General features: G+C 43.7%; 1 protein-coding gene across 2 annotated transcripts in view; it reads left to right on the forward strand.

Annotated features, from left to right (window-relative positions):
- Positions 1-26,365, forward strand: part of COL15A1 (collagen type XV alpha 1 chain) — a 432,564-nt gene that overhangs the window by 202,081 nt on the left and 204,118 nt on the right. For both annotated transcript variants that reach the window (XM_088442332.1, XM_088442333.1), the window contains 3 exons: positions 1,335-1,409; positions 14,126-14,215; positions 23,796-23,925. In XM_088442332.1, coding sequence (XP_088298458.1) covers positions 1,335-1,409; positions 14,126-14,215; positions 23,796-23,925 — 295 coding nt within the window. The remainder of the gene's footprint in view (positions 1-1,334; positions 1,410-14,125; positions 14,216-23,795; positions 23,926-26,365) is intronic.

The raw sequence follows: 26,365 nt of genomic DNA on the forward strand, positions 1-26,365 counted from the left end.
TTATCGCCATATGCAGTGTCCGCTGTATTTGTGCCCTTTATACAGTGCCCCCTGTAGTTTTCCCCTTTATACCTTGCCCCTGTAGTTTACCCCTTTATACAATGCCCCCTGTAGTTTTCCCCTTTATGCATTGCCCCCTGTAGTTTTGCTTTGCCCTTATGCAGTGCCCCCAGGCTGAAGCAGTGCCCCTATGTTATGCCCCCAGACTGGCCCCTTATGCAGTGCCCCAGGCTTAAATAGTGTCCCTTATGCAGTGCCCCCAGGCTTGTCCCTTATGCAGTGCCCCCAGGCTTAAATAGTGTCCCTTATGCAGTGCCCCCAGGCTGGTCCCTTAATGCAGTGCCCCCAGGCTGGTCCCTTATGCAGTGCCTCCAGGCTTAAATAGTGCCCCTTAGGCAGTGCCCCCAGACTGGTCTCAGCCCCAGCCCAGAACTTACCTTAACTTGCTCGCTGCTCGTGCTCTCACTTCCGCTGCCTCGCTCTGACTGGATCTAACTAGATCCAGCAGGTGCGCAGGGCAGGCTCCTCACGTCGCGGGTGACGTTATGACGTCACCCGCGCACTGCATCACTGGGAACACTTGCGTCTGAAGCGATCGGGCTTCTTTAGCCTCCAGTCACTTCAGAGGCCAGCGTTCCACAGCAGGGGTCGGTGAGGGAAAGTGCCGGGCGGTAGGCTGTTTCTGCCAGACGATGCGCCCGCAGAAAACAGCCTGGGGAGAACACTGCTAACCCTAAGTCCCCCTCGGGGTCCCTAACCCTCCCCTCCTGCGGCTAGACCCTAAGACACTCAGCTTACCTTCGTTCGGTATGCCAGGTGTCGAGATTTTGTAGTGGGGCTAATGATAGGCGTCTGGATTTCGATGCCTATCTTTAGTCCCAAATCGGGTTTGCAGTGTCGGGATATCACCCGCCGGTATCCTGATTGCATCCCATTTGAGGGAGGGTGGCCCCAAACCAGTCTCTTGCCTAGGGCCCCAGGAGGTCTAAATCCGCCTCTGGTTGCAATCAAAGGCATCGAATGTAAATAGCATCTCCTTTGGATTGGAAACACTGATGACAATCCCGATGTGGGTGTATAAAAAGATAGTTGCAAAAAGAATAGCACTTTTTTTTTCTTGTAGTAAGTGCTGCTTATTTTACTTTACTGCATACATAGTGTATGTAGGAGAAAAACTTGAACGTCATCAAACTTTTTCTTCCCTTTTTATGCCACTATTTACTGGGTTAACACAAATGGTCAATGCTTTTACTGGAAGAAAAGCTTTTTAGGAATATACAAATTGACTTTTCAGTTCAAATTAACATAATTATTATTATTATTTTTTTTTGCAGGGATCTATTCAACAATTAACACTGAAACCAAACCCACGAGCAGCTGAGGATCAATGTGAAGATGATGACCCATATGTAAGTTATTATAATGCTACTTGGTCATATGAAATTTTTCTCAAATATAGGTTTGTATTTCCATCTATTATGGGTCATTGGTGAGAGGCAAGCCAGGACAGCTCCCCAGGTTAGGTATCTATTTTATGCCATTGTGCCATAAGCTAGAGAAGCTCAATGCTGTATCAGGGCTGGTTTTATAGTAATTCTCACAGTAACACAATGTTGGCTTTACCATCCCATACACTGTAAAAGACAACTGATGACCCTGTATTAGATGCTAGTTTTTATTTTTGCTGAACATTTTTAGCAAATGTACATTTCATTTGCAACTAAAAACTACAGCTCCCATGCGTTTTCCCAGGCCAGGCACAGCCTTGGCCACTAAAATTCTTTAACATGGGGTATGTATTTTCCTGTAATTCTGTATTTATCTGCATTGGGTGCAGGGATTAACTGGACATCTTTCTTTAGAGATTCTACTGTATTTTATACTTGGCAGTATGGATCAATGCATCAGAGACACTACAGTACGTTGTAAATGCCAATGGGCTCATATACTTTTTTGTTCTCGGTGGAACGAGATACGATTCTGTGGATACAAAGACGTTAATCAAGCCACACAAACAATATGTTAAAAAGATATTTATTACACAGTAAAAGGAAAAATACTTAACTTTCTTGACAGATCATCTACTTTAAGTCACCTATTTGTTTTATAAATACACCTTGTTACTAAACCTGAACACTAGAAATAATGACATGGAGACAACAAATTGCATTAAAGGGGTCGCAGCCAATTAATTTATTGATCAGACCAGAATTGATTATTATTCATGTTATGGTGGCAGAAAAAGACAGCGCTACCTCGGCCACAGCCCAATAGATAGATTTGAATAATGTGGGGCGGATCCCCGCCCTAGCGCAAACTGGGTTAGGCAGTACCACCTCCCCCCAATTGGCCTAGCAATAGCCCCTCCATAATATGGAGACCAGGTCCCCACCTGAGGTAGTGACCAACTCGCCGCTCTCAGAGGAGAAATACCACCAAACCACTCTTGCGCCCAAATAGGCCGCCGAGGAGCGCTGCTTTCCGCAATGCTGCACCACCTTTTGTCAGAAATTATCATATTGCAATTTACATTCCAACCACATTAAACATTATACAAACCATTGGACAGCTGGGTGGGTATCCAAAAAACTGGAAAGAGGCAGAATGCCATTTGAACTGCTTTTTTATATGCCTAACCTAAGCCCCTCCCATTAACTGACTGATAGGCTACAACCCCTGACTGACATGTCACTCCACTCTGCAAGCAAGCCATGTTAACCCTTACTGACCCATGCCAAATATTCCTTAAAAAAACAGGTGCTTATATATCATCAGACTTATACAGTCTTCAGATACTTAAAACATAAATGGGTTTTCTTCCCCAGTAGCCTCCTCCAACACCTTGAAGCTGGCATCTCGTATATCGAGTATATGGGAAAGATTTCTGGACTGCACACCCTGAATATATATATAAAGGAAGGTGCTACCTGATGAGACAAATTGCAGGCACAAAAACAGACAAATCTCAGGTGCACAACTCCAAATTATTAATAATATAGTTTGTTTATTATATATGTACCTCACTTTTTATTTTCATTCTTTATATGCAGCAGTAGCTGCTCTTAACTATCTCTTTCACACTGCACTTTTCTTACTATGGCGGTGCCCTGGGGTGGCTTAGCTGGGCTAGTTTGGGGATGTCCTGCGCTCTGGATTTGAATCGTAGTATGTTAGGTACCTACCCTACAGAGGTTACCTGGATATGGTGGGTAGGCCCATAACCTTGGCCAAGATTATGCTAAAAACCTCTATTGATTGCAAAATTGTATTGCATCTATATATTATTAATAATTTGGAGTTGTGCACCTGAGATTTGTCTGTTTTTGTATCTCGTATATCGAGCAATATGCTTCGACCATAGGCTGCAGGCTGATAAGCTCTAGGATCACTGTATACTGACAGGTTACATCTTTATATAGGAAGAAAACTTATGCCTAAATATTTAACAAGTTTAAAGGTCATTTGGAAATATTAAGTAAAAGAAAGAGGAAATATTAGACAATAGGGGGCACTGTTGCCTTAATTATGATAGTTAGACATGTTTATGGTGTATGCTTAGATTAATGGAAGGTTATACCATGTTGACTAAGGATTAGTAATGTCTGGTAACAATGAGACACTATTGATTTAGGATTAATCAGTGAACTTTGGCCCTGATTCAGAGCCGGACGCTCTGACAGAGCGCTCGCTCTGAATCAGGGCGTCTTTTTTTTTTTATGGAGCGGCCTCCTGACCACTTGCATTGCTGTGGGTTGCCACCCACAGCTAATGCGAGCGGCCAGGATGATGGTCGCGATGGTCAAGACCATCTCAACCATCAGGCTTGTGACGAGACCCTTGTGGTAGGGTCTCGTGACCGCAAGCCCCAGAGAGCTATCGGCTCAAACAGAGCCGAAAGCTCTCCCACTGACATCACTTGTGATGTCAGTGGGGCCGCCCCCAAACGGTAGGCGTTCTCATGGGAATGCCTCTGTCTGGGCAGCCACCACCCGGCCCACCCACCAAAGGGGGCGTGCTGTCACTTAACATCGAAAGCACGCCCCCCTTTGGTGCGAGACCCGGAGTGACATATTGCCCATCGCTATCCGGGTCTCGCGCATGCGCACGACAGAGCCGGCTCCGTCATGCGCATGCTCTCTGGGCCACCATCGACCGGGTTGTGAGCGCTCAGCGCTCGCGACCGGGTCTGAATCAGGCCCTCTATCCTGTCCTTGGGTTTATTCTGTCGAGAACACCTTGTGCAATGTATATACATATACATTTAAACATACTTTCCCTTCTAATGTCTTGACCATTATCTGATGCCTTATACATTTATAAAATCACACAACAATATGGCTTTCAGCAACCATTTTGTACTCCTATCACACTCCACACTTGGTTTTATAAATGTAAAGGGCATTCATTCATTACCTCTCATTACCACTAAGCTAATACATATTATCAGGTAAACAAACATGTACAAACACAATCAGTTGACACTTGGACATATTGCGTTCTTGATGGTAACTGTCCTGTGTGAGAATCACACTAGATTCCAGTTGATGTAAAGTCAATACTTCCCCCCCCTTGCTCTGTGGGTGAATCCATACAATTTAGCAGTCTTTCCTCTGTTGTCTGTGGGCACTGTAATGTAGTCTCTGATATACAGTATCACAATCCCGGAATAAAAATGAGGGAACATCATCTTTCTTGTATAACACATCCTGAAAGAAGGAAAACAGAGTCTCAATATCTAATACAGTATAATACATTGGTCCTATAGATTTATAATTTTCTATTTAAATGTCTCAGTGTATTTTCTTAACAGCAAGATCTACACCTTAACCCTTGTTAAATTTTACTAAACAAACAGAACTAAACATTTTCTTTAATCAGCTGCTATACTGTAATAATCAGAAATACATCCTATTGTAATATTTAAGCTATATGTAACATAGAAATTTACAGTTCCCTTAAACAAAACATTCATACTCGCTGTTTGTGGATAGTAAGAAATGCAAATGACCCTCCAGTGTATTCCGTGCTTTGATGGTTTAAAGCTTCTCAATTGTCTCAAAGACTGTTTGTCTTTGTCATACGTGAATGTCTTCTGCATTGTCTCTGTCCATGGTTTGAAATAAGGCTTGCTGGAATCTGACATCAGCTTCTTCATATCAAGTCTTTGCATAATCAGTGCTGCGTCTGCAATTTATTTCACACCATTCAGTCTATGGACAATATTGTACACATTGGCTACAAAACCTGTTAACCTGCTTTTGGGTAATTGTTACCCTGCAACCTATAGTGAATGGGTGGATCACCCAGTTTCTGGACAAGAAACGACAAATCAGGGCTGGTACTAGAATTAGGTGAACATGTGCAGTTTGCCTAATTCACCGATGGTTTGAGGGCACATAAGACACTGAATGAGTAGCTATATGTCACCCATACAATTATTTTTTTTCTTATTTGTGAAGCTGCTGGCTGCAGCACCTCCATGCCTGTGTAATGTTAGGAGTGTGGTACTGTGATGCCACAGTCAAGTGTAACACTCCCAGTATAAAGATCTGAGGATGGAGGTGGGTGCCGCTTTAGAGTCGGTGTGATGCCATCTAGGTTATGTAATAGATTCTGATCTTACAGAATCAGCAGGATTTCATGGAGTCTGCTGGTAAGGGATGTAGCTTGGAAGCTGATGGTCTAAATGCCGACATTAACCATACGCCGGAAGACCGACGCCCGGCATACCGAACAAAGGGCGCCGGGCGCGGACAGCCACAGGGGGGGTTAGATTTAGGGCTTCCTGGGGGACTTAGGGTTAGGTTTAAGCTAGGTAAAGGGGAGGTTAGGGTTAGGCACCCCCGGGGGAGGTTTATTGTTAGGCACCCCCCCGGGGGACTTAGGTTTAGGCTGCGGGGACGGGGGGGTTAGGTTTAGGCCCTCAGAGGGAGGATTAGGGTTAGGCACTTGGGGGGGAGGTTAGGGTTAGGCACCTCTAAGGGAGGGTTAGGGGGTAATTACGTTAGCAATACTTACCTTAGGGACGATCGGGATGTTCACCCTTGTCGGGCTGCCGCTATCGGGATTTGAACCGCCGGCCGCTGGCAAATATAAAATGGCAATCAGCTACTGTATAAGCCTGAAATCCAGCCGGTTCAGAACCTACTACATAACCTTCTTGGCCTTTAAACATGCTAGAACCCCATACAGTGCTTTACAAAATCAATATTAAGTATTTGATGCTACATTTGCCATACAAAAACAAAATACTACTATTGTTTTTTATGTAATGTCATATGCATATGCATGGCCGGCTCCAGGGGTGGAGCACCCTGTGCCGGTTCCTTACAGGACGCCCTTACATCGCACGCGGCGGAGCCGTGCGCGAACGAAAATGGGGGTGAGGCCTAATTACTAGGGATGTGCGCCGGACCATTTTTGCCGGATTTGGATTTGGATTTGGTTCTAATTCGTCGTCCGGCTTTGGATTTGGATTTGGATTTGCCAAACTGCGGTGACTGGCTTTGGATTTGGATTTGGATTTGGATTTTTTTACAAAAATTGACAAAAAAAGCTAAAATCACATAAATTGGTCTTTTTTTTCTTCCTAGAGTATTATTAACCTCAATAACATTAATTTCCAGTCAATTTAGACCATATCACAGCTTATAATATTGTTTTCAACATTATTGGCCAAAGGTTGCAGTGAGCTGACTGGTTACTAAGCGACAAAGCAGCGGCACAACGACACAGACACCACAGTATAAAGCACATCTATGACACATTGCCACACAGCAGTGGCAGAAATGAAAAGTAGTGCACCCACCCAGTGGGGTACGGCCAGCAGAGTCACAGTACTTGTTTACAAAGTGGGCTACGGCCCTAGGAGTCACAGTGCACAATCTTATTAGCATTACACCGCACATAGGGCCTGATTCACATTACACCATAAAGTAGTGTCTCTTATTTATGTTACGACACACAGTAGTGCCCCTTTTACACAATGCCCACAGTAGTGACCCTTTTACACAATGCCCACAGTAGCGGTGTCCCTTACACAATGTCCCCCAGCAGTGGTGCCCCCTATGCAGTCCCCTTAGTAGTACGGTCCACTATGCAGTGCCCCCAGTTGAATGCTCCCCAGTAGTATGCCCCCCATTAGCAGGCCCCCCCAGTAGTATGTCCCCCATTAGCAGGCCCCCCCAGTAGTATGCCCCCCATTAGCATGCCACCCAGTAGTATGCCCCCCCAGTAGTATGGCTCCCCCAGTAGTAGGCTGCCCCAGTAGCAGGCCCCCCCAGTAGTAGGCTGCTCCAGTAGTAGCCCCCCCTGTAGTATGGGCCCCCCCTGTAGTATGGCCCCCCCTGTAGTAGGCCCCCCCAGTAGTATGGCCCCCCCCAGTAGCAGGCCCCTCAGTAGTATGGCCCCCCCAGTAGCAGACCCCCCCAGTAGTATAGCCCCCCCCAGTAGCAGGCCCCTCTGTAGTATGGCCCCCCCAGTAGTATAGCCCTGCCCAGTAGCAGACCCCCCCCAGTAGTGCAGACCCCCCCAGTAGTATAGCCCCCCCCCAGTAGCAGGCCCCTCTGTAGTATGGCCCCCCAATAGTGCAGATCCCCCCCAGTAGTATGGCCCCCCCAGTAGCAGACCACCCCCAGTAGTATAGCCCCCCCCAGTAGCAGGCCCCTCTGTAGTATGGCCCCCCCAGTAGTATTGCCTCCCCCAGTAGCAGACCCCCCCCCAGTAGTGCAGACCCCCCCCAGTAGTATAGCCCCCCCAGTAGCAGGCCCCTCTGTAGTATGGCCCCCCCCCAGTAGCAGACCCCCCCAGTAGTGCAGACCCCCCCCCAGTAGCGCCCCCGGACCTTTGACAAGTAAAAAAATAAAAAAAATAAAACTTACCTGTATCCCCGCTCCCGCGCCGTCCGCTCTGTCACACGCTGAGGAGGGAGCCGGAAGACGGAGCTCATGTGTGAGCTCCAGCCGGCTCCCTCCGTGCAGCAGCCAATGAGAGTCTGTGTGACTCTCATTGGCTGCTGTAACAAACACACAGCTGCCGCTGGCGGCTGTGTGTCTGTGTCTGTGTAGGGCAGAGCGCTATCACTGCGCTCTGCCCTACACGCGAGGAGACCTGATGTCGGATTCTCTAGTGAGAATCCGACATCAGGCGGCCGCCGTTCGGCCCCGAACGGGGATCCGAGTCAGGCGGTGAACACCCGAACAGGGTTCGGGTGGACTCGGATCCCCAATGTTCGGAGCGGTTCGGATTCCACAGAATCCGAACCGCTCATCTCTACTAATTACCATAGGCCATGCCCCCTATGTGACGTTATTTGGAGGCATGCCCGCATGGCACGCCTCCAAATACTGTCAGGCTGGGGGGAGCCTCACTAGCTGGGCTTCCCCCAGCCCTCTCCCGTAACTGAATGGATGCCGCGAACATGCGCGCAGCATCCATTTAGACTCCGGCACCGTTTTTTTTACTCATGGGCTGGCTGCTGGCACTGACACCTGTATGTGGTGGGGTGCGGCACGCCGGCACATAGTCACATACACACAGCCTGCCCTGCCAGTGCCAGCAGCCAGCCTGAGCCCATGGTGATGCATTCACTTACCTTCTCTCCTCCGCACGGCCACCCTCGTCGCCTCGTCCAGGCCTCCGCGCCCGCCCAGTGCTGCTCAGCCTCAGGGTTGCTGATGGTGCTGAGTGAGCAACACACACTCATGACTCGTCGTCCGGTCCAGTGGCCAGCAGTCTGTCCGTCCGCATGCCCACACTAGCTGTGAAGGCTGAAGCAGGCTAGCAGCCAGTGCCCACTGTGGTATCCGCACCGACACCAAGTCTTCTTCCATACAGCCACTGCCGCCTGCAGAAATCGGAGACTGCGCGGGCTGGGCAGGGATGGCGTGTGACGTCACACCCGGCCTACCCAGCTCAATATAGGAGGAGGGACTGTCAGGCAGCGTGGGTGGTGACGTTATAGGGGGTAGGGCGAAAGCACAGCGGCAGGGGGGGGCGTGGGCTGGGCAGAGCCTGGCATGACAGTGACAGCCATGGCCAGGCCTGCCAGGGAAAATGCCGGCAGAAAATCGGAGCGCCTTCTGTAGGTGGCGCCCTTGTGTGGCCGCTCAGGTGGAACATACCTGGAGCCGGCCCTGTGCATACCCACCACAGTGCACGTGCGCAAGTTAGCTTTGTGATCGCACTGCATTCACCTATGCAGGAAAGAATCCATCGCAGAGTGACATGCTGTGAGCATTTGGGGGTGGTAACAGGGGAGTTGCTAGAGAAATGCAGGCATGTCTGTCTGTTTGGATGCCGTTGCATGGGCTTGCATAAATCAGGATTACGCAGCTTGAGTACTCACTGCGTGTGACGAGGTTAGGAATTTCTTAGTAAGGTCTGACCTGTTGTAATTATGCGTGAGGGGCTGATGTTACTCGATGGTCCAGACGTATACGTAGGTCTTCAAGGTATTATGGATGTGAGATAACGGTAATGGGCAGCAGTGGGCGTCTTTATGCTGGCTGTGCGACGGTATTGCGATAGCAATCATTAGTATATTTTAGCAGCAGGTCTGTGTGCGTAATCGCAGATGTGATGGCAATAGTGATCCGTAGTGAATCAGGCCCTAAGTATGCTCTTCTTGAATCTCAATTATTGTATGTTTAATACTTTAGTGAAAGCTTTATGATATCTAGATTGTGCACTGTAGTTACACCCATGCAAATCATTTTACTTCTATGAAATATTTAATTTTTGTATTGATTATCAGATTATTCTAATCTGCACTATTCTTATGATTTTTATTTCATTCATTTTATAAACATGATGATATGATGGATCATATAAATGGGATATGCCTCAATCATCTGTTATTAATGATACAAAAAGAAAAACAGCTAGTGAATAGGTGACAACAAAAAAACATATTTTCCTTTATTGGTTCATGTAAGGATGTAGTTGATCCCGTACCCAACCCGTTAGAGGGGATGTACACTCAGCGTTGTACCCTTTTACATGCTGGGTCTATGTTTTTCTTTATAGTTGGTTTACAGGCGCCCAAGATGGCTGCCTCACCTTTTACATGCTCCTGAACATCTCCATAAAACAGCTTAAATTCTACAAAAGTGACATTGGAAGCACAAGAAATATCCAAGGACTTACCTTTAACTGGTACTGCACTGCATTGAGATTCACATTGGATTGGATTGAAACCTCTGCCCTCTCCACCAGAACCCAGACTGGCATTACCTCTGCAGTGGACACCCCAGAGCAAGGTACTGTGGAATACAAATTATCTTTGGCTCCAGCTCCCCCCTAAGACACCATTCACCTCTGTTCTCTGCTCAGCAAATAACTCTGATTTCTTGCACTAATAATCTAAAATACAGTATCCCCAGTCTCTGAAATCTGGAAGTCTGGTCATTTTAAAACACAGGATCCCATTTTTTTTTTTCCCCTGGAGACATGTTATCTTTACCCTTGCACAGAATATCTACTTCAAAAGGAGTCTCACACTGGGATTTTCACACCTATACAATAGGAATGGCTTCTAACACCTTTCCACAAGCCTGCTTTGCCCTGGAATACTTTGTGTAACTAAATCATCAACTTAAAAGACAGGTTATCTTATTAGATACTCCTTATTCAAAATATACCTTTTGTACAAGAGAGAAGCAACTGGACATAGCAATGGCCAAATTATATTAGTCTGCTCATGAATCCCATTATAACTTCTGGATCATACACAGAGTTGAGAAAACAGAAAAATAAAAACGACTTGATCTTCTATCATCTTATAAAAGGTAATTCATGCTCTCTCATCGATGACCCAATGTATTTTTACACCTCCAGCTTTATGCTTTCACTCCGCCCACCACGAGCAGCAGTTCCTATTGATCCAGCACAGGCTTCCATTCTTAAATCCCTAGGCATTTTCAAAAAAACTCAACGGGGCAGTCGTGGGAAGCGAAGACGAAAATCTCTTATCCGCTGTAACCACGTAAGTTCCTTGCCTTCAGGTTCACCAGTGTCATATAGGAGACAAATAGAAGTGGTACCTATCAAACGGCCCTGTGCTTGGAAGAACAGATCATTAAACTCCCGCTCTGTGACTGACATCTCCAGAGCTTCCACACTCAATATAAAGAAAACTACAGGCACTCCAGTATGCCCAATCAGGTCTGTCCTTTGTAATGCCAGATCTATAAGAAACAAGACTGCCACAATTGCTGACCTTATTGAATCTGCAGATCTTGCCTGTATTACAGAGACTTGGCTAGATGAAAATGCAGCACCTATCTTGGAAGCTGCAGTTCCAACAAATTATTCTGTCATTCACAACCCAAGACTTAACCGCAGGGGAGGGGGAGTGGCCATCTGCTTTAGAAAAGCACTTAAACTTAGGGTCCACCCAATGGAAATGACTCACTCATTTGAGTGCATCACTGCTCGGAGTTCTACAGAATTAGGATTCAGAGTACTTCTCATTTACCACCCCCCTGGAGATGGAAAGACATTTCTACAAGAATTTGCAGATATTGTTGCTGGACTAGTTCTGGAGCATCAAAGATGGCTGATCCTTGGGGATTTCAATGCATGGGTTGATGATGAGCTCTCACACTTTGGCCAAGATCTCCTGTGCACAATGAATGCTCTGGGCCTCACACAAGTCATCCCTTCGGCTACTCATATAAGTGGTCACACTCTTGATCTTGTCTTCCAGATTGGATTAGATGCCTCTGACCTAAATATAAACCCAGTCACGTGGTCAGACCACCACTCAATTCACTTCTCAGTTGCAACCCCTCAAAATAGAACTTTACCCATGGAGTTGACAAGGTATCGTCCAAGGAGAGGCATGACTCCCCAGGCTCTTGCAGCAAACCTGGATCTTTCTGCGGTAATGGGGGCCTGTGAAGATCCTTGTTCCCTTGTCCATTACTATAACAGGGATGTGACAGCTGCAATGGATATAATTGCCCCTGTGCGTATACGACCCCTCATACCACACCGTCAAGCCCCTTGGTTTGACAATAGTGTTAGTGAACTCAAGAAAAGGGGGCGTAGACTTGAAATACGATGGAGGAAGACGAACCTGGTAGAGGATAAGTTAACACTAATCAAACATATAAGAGAATATCTATCAACAATCACCCGTAAGAAAACAGAGTTCCTTTCAAATGAGATCAAGGCAGCAAACAATAGGCCGGCTCAGCTTTTCCGTACAGTGGAGATGCTTTGCAAACCAGCATGCCTGCAGCATGATGAAACCCTCTCCCAGTCAAGATGCAATGAGTTTGCAAAATTCTTTGCAGATAAAGTATCCTCCATCCGGGCTGGAATCCCCACAGTGCCATCAAAGGAGTGCCAAACTACCAAGCCTGCCAAGGTAAGCCACCTGTCTCCCTGGAACAGCTTTGACATAATGGATGCAAAAGACATTGCTAAAATTATCAGAAAATTGCGACCCGCCACCTGTGATCTTGTCCCTGCCTCAACCAAGCTTCTCATAGGGTGTATAGACATTATTGGCCCTGTAATTGCAAAAATAGTTCAATGCTCTTTGCAAACAGCCATTTTTCCAGAGCCACTAAAGGAAGCAATTGTTAGACCACTTCTTAAAAAACCTAATTTAGATCCCGACTGCATGACCAACTATAGACCAGTATCAAACCTTCCTTTTCTAGGAAAGATCATTGAGAAAGTGGTGGCAATGCAACTGGAAACCCACCTGTCTACCCATGATATTTATGATCCATTCCAGTCAGGATTCAGTAGAAGACATAGCACTGAAACAGCCCTGGTATGTGTGCTTAATGATCTTCTGATGGCAAGAGACAGATGTGATTGTTCAATCTTAATCCTTCTGGATCTCTCAGCAGCATTTGATACTGTGGACCATGGGATTCTAATTGAGCGCCTGAAAAATTTCTGTGGACTGGATGGCACAGTCCTTAGATGGTTCAAATCATTTCTCACTGGCAGGTCACAGAGAGTTTCTTCTGGAGTAAACTCTTCATCACCAGTGTCACTTCCATGCGGTGTCCCACAGGGTTCTATACTATCTCCCATGCTTTTTGCAGTATACATGCTGCCACTGGGTGAAATAATCAGACGTCATGGCCTGGTTTACCACTGCTATGCAGATGATACAAAACTGTACCTGTCCTTTGCTCCAGGTACAAATGACCCAATAACAACCCTAAATGGCTGCCTAGCTGAGCTTCAGGAGTGGATGAGTGCCAGTTGGCTGCGACTGAACCCTGATAAAACAGAGGTTCTTATGATAGGTCACAGGACAGGGCTACAGCATAGCCAACCAACAGGACTTACGCTTGGGGGTTTAGAATTACAAAACACTAAACATGTGCAGAATCTTGGTGTTGTCCTGGATAGTGGCTTGACACTTAAACATCAGGTATCAGCCACAATCAAATCCTCATTCTTTCATCTGAGGAACATAGCCTGAATCAAGCACTTAATTCCCTCAGAAGATCTGCCTAAAGTCATACATGCATTTATATCATCACGTCTAGACTACTGCAACGCCCTCTACCTCGGTCTCCCAGAAAAGAATTACACCGCTTGCAGATGGTACAAAATGCAGCTGCCAGGCCATTAACCAACCAGCCCCGTTCCAGCCACATAACACCCATTCTCTACTCCCTTCACTGGCTGCCTGTCAGATGGCGAATTGCTTTCAAGATTAATAACTTACAAAGCCCTTCATGACCATGGCCCAGGGTACCTGAAGCAGCTTCTGATTCTCTACTGTCCCACTCGATTACTGCGATCCGTTGACGAAGGACTATTAACAGTACCTAGAATCTCACGGAATTCGTCTGGGGGTCGAGCTTTCAGTTTTGTGGCTCCAACCTTATGGAACTCACTTCCCTGCACAGTTCGAGAGGCCTCCACTCTAGAATCCTTCAAAAATAGACTCAAGACTCACCTATTCACCCAAGCATATCACTAATGTCCCTTGTTTAAGCTTGTTTTTGTATTTTGTACTGTAAATGTAAAGCACTTTGAGTCCTTTAGGAGAAAAGCGCTATATAAATAAAATTATTATTATTATTATTATTATTATTATTATTATTATTATTATTATATGCTTTATTCTATGTTTGTATTTTAATAGGCCTCTGGTGAAAGCAGCGGAGATGAGAGCATCAGGGAACAAATTGGAATTTCAGAAGCACATGGAACTATTCCATTGACTCCAGCTCCAGTGAGTAGCAATTGTTATCCTCTGACAACAGCCGGTACACTATATTGTTCCTGCAGCTCACATTTATTAGCAGAGCGACTAATACTCATGTTACTATTACACTGAGATAGCATAAATCTGCACTAGTCACATTCTGAAAAAGAATATGATTTGCACAATATACCTTTGCGCACATCATATTTATCCTTTTGAATAATATAATATTCTGATGTGCACATTACCCACTTTCCTTCCTTGCTTTATACTTGTATAAGTATTGCTTGTAGTGAGTGCTAACATCCCACATTCTTTATTTATCCATGACAGTGTGCTCATTGTATGTTTATGAAAAGAAATATCTGGTTACATATAAAGCGAGGCAACAGACATTTTCTGCTAAATTGCTGCTTTGGGAAGTATTTCAGTCCTTTGTGTTTATGCATCAAAGAGCAAAACTATATTTACTTTTTTGAGATCTCAGAACAATGTGGTTTATGTTTGAAGTATAGGACAATCCAGATAGCATCTATGTGATGAGCTTTGCAATATAATAAATGTATATAATTACGCTGTTGAACCCATAATTGGTGTCTTTTCTTATCCGCTGAGTAGTTGGACAAGATCATGTACACATTTATGCTCCATATATTAAAACAGAGACATACTATTATGACTATTTTAATGATCTATAGCCATGACAGACTTGAGAACTATGCATTGAAATGGGACAGTATATGTTAATTTTTTAATTGACTCAATACATTTTAATAATATAATGTAAATAATAGCACAAAAAAATTACAATTACTGTACCAGTTATCAATTTCCTGGGGTGGAAAGTATTGCTCCTGGTTTTACTTGCATTTGTTACCCAATTCTGCTAATGATTTGTTTTGCAACTGTCTCCTACATTGATTGGGGGCAATGTTGACCTGTTCCTGCCTCATAGAATAATTTCAGTTTAGTAACTTCAGAGAATATTTGCACAATGCATTTAACATAAGTGTCCTATAAACCATTGTAGTTGTACAGTATCTCCTGTATATCTGGCCTTTGTCTTGGCCATTCCAATATCTTATGTTTTTTTTAGATATACACATTTTGCCCAAGTATTCTGTGGTACATTGTGAACTTCATTGCTGAATTATTGATAGCATGTGATACCAAACCTTAATGTGTCATAATCTCTGCTCCATTTCACTAAAACTTTGTTTTACTGAATTCCTTAAACAGCTTGTAAATGGTGTGTTACACAGGGTAGCAGACTCATGCTGTAATCTCTGAGAGCATCTGTACATGAGGCAATGTATAATCCCAGCTCTGTACAGTATAGCAATTTTCATCAACCTTATAATACTTAATACCGCTTTTAAGCCTGTAAGTCATAAACTTTGTTATTTTAAAATATTAGTTGGCCTTTCACTAGACTTCTGTTTTTTTTTTAAGGTTCATGCACATAAATCTAAAGAATAGAAAATCAGTCATTGTCACCCGTGTACGAGTTATGTGGTCTGCAATGACTAATTATACTTGTTTGTTTTCTACTATTATTATGTGGCCTTATATTGGGCAGTTATATGCCCTAGATTTTATGTTATTTTTGGGGATGAGTTTGTGGCGCGGTGCTCCCTGGGTTGGTATGGCTGGACTGCTTTGGGGTGGCACACTAGAACACTTTATTCAGCACTTTATTAATACTTATTTTCTACTAATACTACTTTATTTAGCATTTTAGTTACACCCTTCATCAGAGTATCACCCGCTAACACATAGCTTTTGATTTATTAATATTATTAACACTCACTAACACCTTTAGTCTTTCACCGGTGTGCTGCCCCAGGGCGGGCGGACTTTGCCTGCTTTTTGGGGTTCCGCGCCCCAGACTTTGACTTAGAAGTAGGAACCTCCGGTATCAGAGAAGCCGTGACATGGCCTGGAGGCTTACACATATTTTTGCAAATATATGCAACTAAGATCTCTGAATTATCTACCACCATGTAGTTTTTCAAATGTTATTGCTGATATCATTCTGAGTGCTGGGGGATTACTTTTGTTGTTTCTTGTATAGACTAAGCCCTCCCTTTCATGCACCTGAGTGGTAGGTGATTAAGCAGCTACCAATATGCATTGTATATTTTGATTTAGTCAAAATGTTGACATGCAAAATATAAACATGCCTATATTTTGAATGCAGGGTGTATTTGTACTGTATGTGCAGTTAATAATACTGTATGTGCAGTTAACTATATTGTTGCTGGTACCTTCTAACTGCAATACTTATTAATCATATATATGTTTATAAATGCCATAATTTGGAGCATATTCAATTAGCCGTGGGAGTTCACCCCCAACTAATTGCCGGCCCAAAGTCCCGCGGAGTCGGGATTAGCTATTCAATTAAATAGCATTTTCCACACGTTGTTAAATCGGGACTCGTGCGTGTAAAGACACTGATTCCGCGAAAACGGCGGAATCAGTGTGTTTTTCCATCGCGTACTAGGCCGATTAGGCCAATTTTACGCAGATTTTACCTCATACCTCCATGAGGTGTGTAGTAAAGTCCGACTGCGGGGACTCCTCTCGCTGTTGGCATGCCAATTGCTCTGGTTGATACTGCTGTTGGCATGCTATTTGCTATCAGGCTTATTCTACTGTTATGCTAATTGCATTGAGACTGATCCTGCTGTTGGCATGCTAATTGCAATCAGGCTGATACTGCTGTTGGCATGTGGTATAGCTATCTTATAAAATTGATCTGTTCAATTTCTTTGAAGAAAACATATTTGTACCAATCATCTTTGGTGAGGATTGAGGTCAGGTCGTTTGAGGTATGTGGTAGTAATTTTTAAAATTTTTAAATATTAGTAATTATGAGTGAGGCAGTGATGTTCTGCTTTTCTATGAGTAGTATTTATGTGAGTGATGGTATTGTTTACACTTGTGGAGTGATACTGCTGTGGCTTTGTCATCATGTTTGTGGGATTTCAATTTTCATTTTAACATTTAACCATGTGCGTGTGCGAAAAGAATTGCATTATGGCTACTGAAATAGCTGCACAGACATGGTTTAGTCACACAGCAAAATCAGTTACTGAGTAGTTCATAGAAAGACCTCCTTTTTAGTAGTGTGTTGTCCAACTGCACATCTGCTGAGTGTACTTGGCATCAATTTAAGTTCATGTGTATTTCGAAGGATTTGGCAACTTTTAGTTTTGCTTTGGTGGTTATCCAGTATTACAAAGAGTTCTAGAGAAACACGTGATTTGTTTAACTCACTACAAAACAACAGTGATAAATAACTTAACTCTCTAGAAATGAGCATTTCAAATTCAGTCCACTGCGGTCACACACGTGTTTGTGTGGTCATGGCTCCTACCACCATGAAACATGTCTTATATGCAGATAGTGCTTTGTTTCTACAGTTTTACATGGTGAGGGCAGGTCACCTTTCTTATTATACAGCTGGATTGTGTTAATAGTTATGTCAGTAAAGGCCAAAGGGTTCTCCAACAGTTCATAAAGATTCTGGCTTTTTTGTTGTCATGTTAACAGTCCTGGTCAAATTAACCAGTGATTTCTTTTTATGTACTATTCTAAGAAAAATCGCAATTTAACTGAACACATATTTGTTTAGCTAAATGCCTGCAGGGGACGTTTTAATAATCAGACATATAAAATGAGATGCTAATTAAAACAAGAGTATAATAAACAGATTATATTACCATAAGGGTTCTGTCAAGGCCACATATGTTATTTGGCTGATTGGAAAGCATATGAGCTGAATAGCTAGCTTCATCACTACAGATCAAATACTTTTATAAAGTCTTTTTATTTTATTTGAGCACATTCATTTTTTCATTTTGTTTTCAGCAAACTGTAACCTTGAACATAATGGACATTGGGTCTGATACAGAGCAGTACGTAAACATGATGGTTGGCATACTGCTCCGATTGTGAGGGACCTGCACATACACAGGATCTGTACTATGCATGTGCAGGTCCCAGTCTACCAGATCTCTCACAGTTCCCCCAAGCCACAGCCTCATTGACAAATTGTGGCCGTTTGGGGGCAGGGAGTGAGCAGGGCCAGCCTTTGTTTGCATAAGTGAGGGGCGTAACGCTCTCGTTTTCTGGGAGTGCCAAGGCCATAGTCATTGTCTTCCGATGCAAACTTACTGGCCACGGCACCGAAAATGCGAGGGGAGATCTTAGTAACCTCAGAGTTTTCTCACATTGATGATTGTATCGCAGAAGATATGAAGCTGCATCTTAGGATGCAGCTCTCGGAACTTTGTTGCAGTCAGGAGACTTCTATTTACACCAGACACCTCCTGCTGCATTTGCATATGAGTTGTATGTCAACAGTAAAGCGTTCTGAGACCATTCATGTGTGGGGTTGCTTCTCAGCCAAGGGAGTAGGATCACTCACAGTTTAGCCTAAAAACACAGCCATGAATAAAGAATGGTACCAAAACATCCTCCAAGAGCAACTTCTCCCAACCATCCAAGAACAGTTTGGTGAGGAACAATGCCTTTTCCAGCATGATGGAGCAGGTTGCCATAAGGCAAAAGTGAAAACTAAGTGGCTCGGGGACCAGAACATCGAAATTTTGGGTCCATGGCCAGGAAACTCCCCAAACCCTAATCCCATTGAGAACTTGTGGTCAATCCTCAGGCAGGTGGACAAACAAAAACCCACAAATTCTGACAAACTCCAAGCATTTATTACACAAGAATGGGCGGCCATCAGTCAGTATGTGGCCCAGAAGTTGATTGACAGCAAGTCAGGGCAAATTGCAGAGGTCTTGAAAAAGAAGGGTCAACACTGCAAATATTGACTCTTTGCATAAACTTAATGTAATTGTCAATAAAAGTCTTTAACACTTAGGAAATGCTTGTAATTTTACTTCAGTATACCATAGTAACATCTGACAAAAAGGTCTAAAAACACTGAAGCAGCAAACTTTGTGAAAACCAATACTTGTGTCATTCTCAAAGCTTTTGGCCATGGGGGCTGATTCCGAATTGCATACAGGTCCATTTTGAGAACTGATCTTTGTATGTTTAGCATTGCATTTTTTCTGTAGTTAAGCACACAGAATTTAAATTCAGAGCTGTAAACAGGGGCGTATCTATAATGGGTCCAGTGTGTGCGGGGCACACGGTCCCCTGGGTCCAGGGGGGCCCCGCACCGCACACCCTGCATCCATAGAATACTTACCTCTCCAGAGTCCCACGTCGGAGCAGGGGTCCGGCGCTCTAAAAACGACTTGAAAATGGCCGCCGCGGGCATTTTCCCGTCGTTTGCGCTTGCGCAGTACAGGGAAAATGGCCGCCACGGTGGAGGCAACAGGGCTTCAGAAAAAAAGCAGAGGGCAAAGTTAAATTGGATACAAAAGCAGCAGGTTTAGGAGATTGAGCATATTGTGCTGTTGTTGACAGTGAGAGATATTTGAGGAAAGGTGGTGACCCTGGTAGGAGGAAAGATTTTAAGTTGTTCTGAAAATGTGGTGCTTGAGGTAACATTTGCGCATCTAAGTGCAGATAGCAAAGAGCCAGACGGTAGCCAAAGATAGTAGAGAGGGGTAGTAAGACCATGGGCAGGATGTATCAAAGTTAATAATACAGTTAAACCTCTGAAAACTGATGTTTTGAAAGGTTTACTGCAGTACATATTGATCCCCATATGTATTAAAAATGGTTCACAGTGGATATCGGATATCCGCTGCGGACACACAACACTGCAGTCCCCATAGAATTTAATGAGGCAGCAATGTGCCCATTTACAGCAGACTCCGGCAAGCTAAACTTTCCAGAGCTGCCTCACATTAGGCAGCGCAATCTATATAGGGCATTGACTATATAAGGCTATGGACCTCTTTTCCCAAGAACAGTGCCCACATGTTCAGTGGGAGTGGTGGATAGGATGACCAATGATAGAGATGCTGAAGGTACTGTTGGATAAGTAAAAAGTGGAGATGTGCACAGAGCCTCGTGTTTTGGTTTTGGGTCTAAATCATTGTCATGTCTTTGTTTTGGTAAACCTCCCTCAAGTGTTTTGGTTTGGTTTTGGTTGTAGATATCTTTAGAAATTGATTAAACATATGTCACTTGGACCTGTTTTTGTTCCTACAGTATTATTAACATCAACATTAGTTTCCAATCATTTCTGGTCCATTTTGACCAATTTTGGCACCTGAAATGAGGGAGGGGCTTGCATGCAATCAAAAACACGCAAGATCCAGTTTTTAGATCCAAGATCTCACTTGCGGAAATACCTGAGCCGGAACTCAGTTCTACTCAAAACCCCAAAGTTCGGGTGTGTGCAGTTTTCAACAGAACTGTCATCACTATTAAAAGGTCAACAAGGAAAGAACTGTATTAAATAGACTATTGGAGGGAAGGGTGTGCTGGAAAGAGTGTGAACAACTATGGGTCTGATTCACTAATTTATGCAACTGTGCATACGCACGCAATCTGCCGATTGTTTCGCACTGTGCATGCGTACGCATCACAGTCCGCATACCTGCCACTGTGATTGGGACTGAGATCACAGCGGCTTCGCAGACCCACGGCAGGGTGATTTACAAGAAGTGCCATTTGTGGGTGGTGACAGGGGGAGTGGTCGGGGAAACGCAGGTGTACCAGTGCGTTTGCACGCCGTTGCAGAGGCGTGCGCAAGAATTAGCCAGTGTGATGCCATACGCAGTCTGAGGTCTCATAGCATGCGTGGAAGTTAGCAATTTCTGAGTAAGGTCTGGGCTTGCGCAAGTGTGCGTATGGGTCCGATGGTACTTGATGTTACTGATTATTATGCTATATTGCTAAAGTTTACAGATGTGAGTAAGGGGGAGTGGGCGTCCTTATGTTAGGCTGTGATTGCAATGCGAATGCAATCATTTGCATATCACAGCTGATATTAGCAACTGCGTTGCGTCCGTATTAGCAGAATAGCGATCCTTGCTGAATCAGGGCCTATGTTAAAAGCTACAGATAGGACAAGAGGATGAATATGGAGAAGTGAATTTACTATAAGTAGAACAATGATAACAGCTGGGAATTTCAGTGGAAACCCTGATACAGTAGGTCAAGAAGGGAGTGAGAGGAAAGAAAGCAAGCTAGGCCGTTGTACATATGTAGCTCAAGTGGTTCTAAGGTAAAGGTGAGTAAAGAAATAGAGCAGTAGTTATAGAGACAAGCAGGGTCAAGAGATGCTTTCTTTAGGGCTGTGAGATGAACAAATCTTTACAGGAGAATTGGACTATTTCATTGAAGAGAAAAAGGTTGAAGAAGTAAGCTACAGGCTGCATTGTGTCGGCAGAGGGTGTGGAAAATTAGGAGGAAATAGTGTTATGGTGGCAGGTTGTACAGTGAGATGGTTAGCCGAGTGCATAGACTTTGTCCTTGAATATGGAAGACTATGACCTGAAGATGGATTGATGGAGAAAGTGGTTGGATTATGGAGATGTTTTCAGTTGGCATCAATTTTGTCTTTGAATTATGTTGAAAATTCATGGGCTGTGAGGGTAAAATGGGTGGTGGTGCAGGTGGGCAAAACCAGAAGCAAGTTGAAGGTGGCAAAGGGGTATTGGAGGTAGGAAGACTGAATGGATATTAGAGATGTAGATTTAGGCCCGTATTCAATTGTAAGCGAAAAGCCGATATCCACGTAAAAGTATCGCCGATTGCAATTTTTCGCCAGGCGAAAACTTATTTCCATATTCTCCGTATTCAACTCCATCTGCTTTTCGCGTACGCGGAAACTCAATGCAATCTATTAGGTGAAAAAGATTTGCCTCTGAATAGCAGGAGAAAAGAAGTGCAAAAATTTTGTTTGGAGGTGCAAAGGTGGGGAAACCACTCGGAACAGCCCGCCAATGGACAACTGCGTCAAAAAATTAGTTAAAAAACTTAAGAAGACCCCAAAAAAGTTCTTTGAATTTTGGGGCGAAAAAGCACAAAGTGGGGGTATAAGTTTGCACACTAGTGAAATAAGGTTCTGGGGATGCACTAAGAAGGGGTTAAGTGTTTTGGGGATTGCAGGTGCTTTTATGATGGTGGAAATTCGCACTTTAGAGACATTAAAATATGCATTAAAATATGCTTGCACCCATTTTCAGGCACTCCAAATTTGACAGGACTACTTATTTTCTCCCAAAAAAACTGCTTTATGTAATTCTTCACCACTTGTACAAAGACGCGAATAAGTGCCAATTGTGCGAACTTAAGTACCCCAAACAGTAGTATTAGGGCTAATTGATCCCCAATGTAACTGCATTTTTTGGGGGGGGGTTCAGGCTGATTTCCACGATTCTGACACCACTTTTTGCCTGTTCTGACATTGCGTGTCGCCATTTTTGTGTCTTTTGGAATTGAATAGGGTGAATCGCGGGTATGCACATGATAAGTTTCCGCGACTAAAATACGCGATGAAGGTGGAAAGTCCGGCAGGCGAAACTTTAACGCGTACGTGAAACTAATTTAATACGGGTCTTACTTGAAAAGTGAAAAGGCAGTCTTGTTATATGAATGGGTAACATTAAAGTGGAGGAATCCAGCACTGGAATGAGACTTGGGGCCTGATTCAGAGCCGCTCGTAAGCGGACGCTCGTTTGCTCCGAGCGATGTTCGCACAACTGCGCATGTGTATGGGTTGTAATACGCATTGCGCGAACCAGTCATTGCGGTCGGAAATTGTGTGCTCGCAAAATAGCGAATGCCTGCTAATTTGAGTGACAGAATGAGGCGTTTGTGGGTGGTAACAGGGAAAGGTGCTTGAAAACGGGGAGTGGAGATCCGAACGCAGGCGTGCCAAACGGTCAAAACGGGCGTTTTAAGGGTGTACATAATTAACAAAGCAGCGTCATCGACCACGTCACTCGGTTGTCTTTTTGCCTGAACTGCTCGCATGATTGCGGTAGGAAAATGCTACCACAAGCACTGCGAGCAGTTCAGATGCCTTTCGATGTACTCGATTAATCTAATAAAAATAGCGGAGATGACGTATGATGCGAGCGGCCAGGGGACGTTTTTTAAAAAATAGCGAGCGCATGTTTCGTTCGCTCGTTCAGACATAGAGTCGTCAACAGACCGCAAAGAGCGAGCGCTCTATTTAAATATCCGGCCCCCTTTTCTGAACGAGCGAGCGCAAATAGCGTCCAGCTCTGAATAAGGCCCTTACTTCAGTATTACTCAGCAGCTCATGTGTATCTTTGCAGGCACTGTTTGTGTGTGGTGTGCCATGGTTAATATTTGTATCACCTAAGACTTGTGGTGGCTGAGCTGCTTTGCCTAGTGCTTAAATAAGTGTGTTGTAGAAAAAGGCATCAAAATAAGGACAGGGGTGTGTACTTTTTGGAGAATGTATTTTTTTTTAGCAATATATCAGGTCGAGTGTGTTTAGGTTTCATGATGTTCCATTTAAAAAATGAATGAGCTTAATCATATATATTTTTTCAAATTTTTTAATCCGAGTTAAGATAAGGCATTGAAGACATAATAATTATTTTTACTTCCATCTGCTGTACAACACGATAAAATACCAGAATGCTTATGTGTGGGTATTACTTATAGTATGACATAATGACCTTATTTATTTCAGCTTAAAGCAATAACCGGACCAGTAAAAGCACCTCCTACAGTTACAAGCCATGTTGAAGAGCTGGATTACTCTGGCTCTGCTCAAGTGGTGGAAAGAATGAGTCAAGCCAATGGCATAAGTAATAATCAAGGTAAAAACACAAATGCATTGCTATTATGTCTTATACATTGAAGTTGGTATGGAAACATTGAAGTGTTGTTTGTCCTCTGAGTGCTCAATGCATTTTACATTTGAACAAAATAACATGCACTTTAATGCAGACCATTATGTTTCAGAAGCAAAAAATTAAATTGGAGGTAGGGGATGGGGTGAAGTTAATCTAGGAAAATACAAACAGAACAACAAGTCACTTAAATAACATTGGGCCTGATTCACTAGCAATTGCAACTGTGATGATGCACGCAATTGGCCAATTGTGTTCTGCGCATGTGTATACACTACAGTACGCGTGCGCAAAGGCTCCAATGCGATTGCAGTGACTACGCAGACAAATCACAGAGTGATTGACAGGAAGTACCATTTGGGGGTGGTGATGGGGGGGTGTCAGTGAAATATAGGCATGCCAGTGCATTTGAACGCCATTGCAGGGGTGTGTGTAAATTAGGTACTGCAATGCCATACGCAGCTTGGGCTTTCACTGTGTGCGATGAGGTTATCAATCTCTGAGCAAGGTCAGAGCTTGTGGAAGTGTACGTGAGGCTACAATGGTACTCGATGTTACCGATGGTTTCACAGACTTGTAAGTGTTATGGATGTGTGTAAGGTAAAGGGGGCAACCTTATTTTAGGCTGCGTATGGCATTGCGATTGCATACTGTATATAATATATATATATATATATATATATACAGTCAGGTCCATAAATATTGGGTCATTGACAGAATTTTCAGATTTTGGCCTCTATTCACCACCACAATGTCTTTGAATTGAAAAAAACAAGACGTGCTTTAACTGCAGACTTTCAGATTTAATGTGAGGGTAATTACATCCAAATCAGGTGAAAGGTGTAGGAATTACAACAGTTTCAATATGTGCCTCCCACTTTTTAAGGGGCCAAAAGTAATGGGACTATCAACTCAAAAGCTATTTCATGGACAGGTGTGGGCTATTCCCTCGTTATTTCATTATCAATTAAGCAGGTAAAAGGTCTGGAGTTGATTCTAGGTGTGACATTTGCATTTGAAATCAGTTGCTGTCAACTCTCAATATGAGATCCAAAGAGCTGTCACTATCAGTGAAGCAAGCCATCATTAGGCTGAAAAATCAAAACAAACCCATCAAAGAGATAGCAAAAACATTAGGTGTGGCCAAATCAACTGTTTGGAACATTCTTAAAAAAGAACGCACTGGAGAGCTCAGCAACACCAAAAGACCCGGAAGACCACGGAAAACAACTGTGGTGGATGACAAAAGAATTATTTCCCTGGTGAAGAAAAACCCCTTCACAACAGTTGGCCAAATCAAGAACACTCTCCAGGAGGTAGATGTATATGTGTCAAAGTCAACAATCAAGAGAAGACTTCACAAGAGTGAATATAGAGGGTTCACCACAAGATGCAAACCATTGGTGAGCCACAAAAACAGGAAGACCAGATTAGAGTTTGCCAAACAACATCTAAAAAAACCATTACAGTTCTGGAACAACATCCTATGGACAGATGAGACAAAGATCAACTTGTACCAGAGTGATGGGAAGAGAAGAGTATGGAGAAGGAAAGGAACTGCTCATGATTCAAAACATACCACCTCATCATTGAAGCATGGTGGTGGTAGTGTCATGGCGTGGGCATGTATGGCTGCCAATGGAACTGGTTCCCTTGTATTTATTGATGATGTGACTGCTGACAAAAGCAGCAGAATGAATTCTGAAGTGTTTCGGGTAATATTATATGCTCATATTCAGTCAAATGCTTCAGAACTCATTGGACGGCGCTTCACAGTGCAGATGGACAATGACCCGAAGCATACTGCAAAAGCAACCAAAGAGTTTTTTAAGGCTAAAAAGTGGAATGTTATGCAATGGCCAAGTCAATCCCCTGACTTGAATCCGATTGAGCATGCATTTCACTTGATGAAGACAAAACTGAAGGGAAAATGCCCCAAGAACAAGCAGGAACTGAAGACATTTGCAGTAGAGGCCTGGCAGAGCATCACCAGGGATGAAACCCAGCATCTGGTGATGTCTATGCGTTCCAGACTTCAGGCTGTAATTGCCTGCAAAGGATTTGCAACAAAGTATTAAAAAGTGAAAGTTAGATTTAGGATTGTTTAGTTTGTCCCATTACTTTTGGCCCCTTAAAAAGTGGGAGGCACATGTAGAAACCGTTGTAATTCTTATACCGTTCACCTGATTTGGATGTAATTACCCTCAAATTAAATCTGAAAGTCTGCAGTTAAATCACATCTTGTGTGTTTCATTTCAAAGCCATTGTGGTGGTGAATAGATGCCAAAATCTGAAAATTCTGTCAATGTCCCAATATTTATGGACCTGACTGTATATCCAGTTTGAGTACATTCCATTTTATTGCTGTGCTGTATTTATTGTACAACTGAGTATACACTTTGGGTCT

Source organism: Taudactylus pleione, unplaced genomic scaffold, assembly GCF_031769625.1.
Source record: "Taudactylus pleione unplaced genomic scaffold, aTauple2 ptg000309l, whole genome shotgun sequence".
NCBI lineage: Eukaryota > Metazoa > Chordata > Amphibia > Anura > Myobatrachidae > Taudactylus > Taudactylus pleione.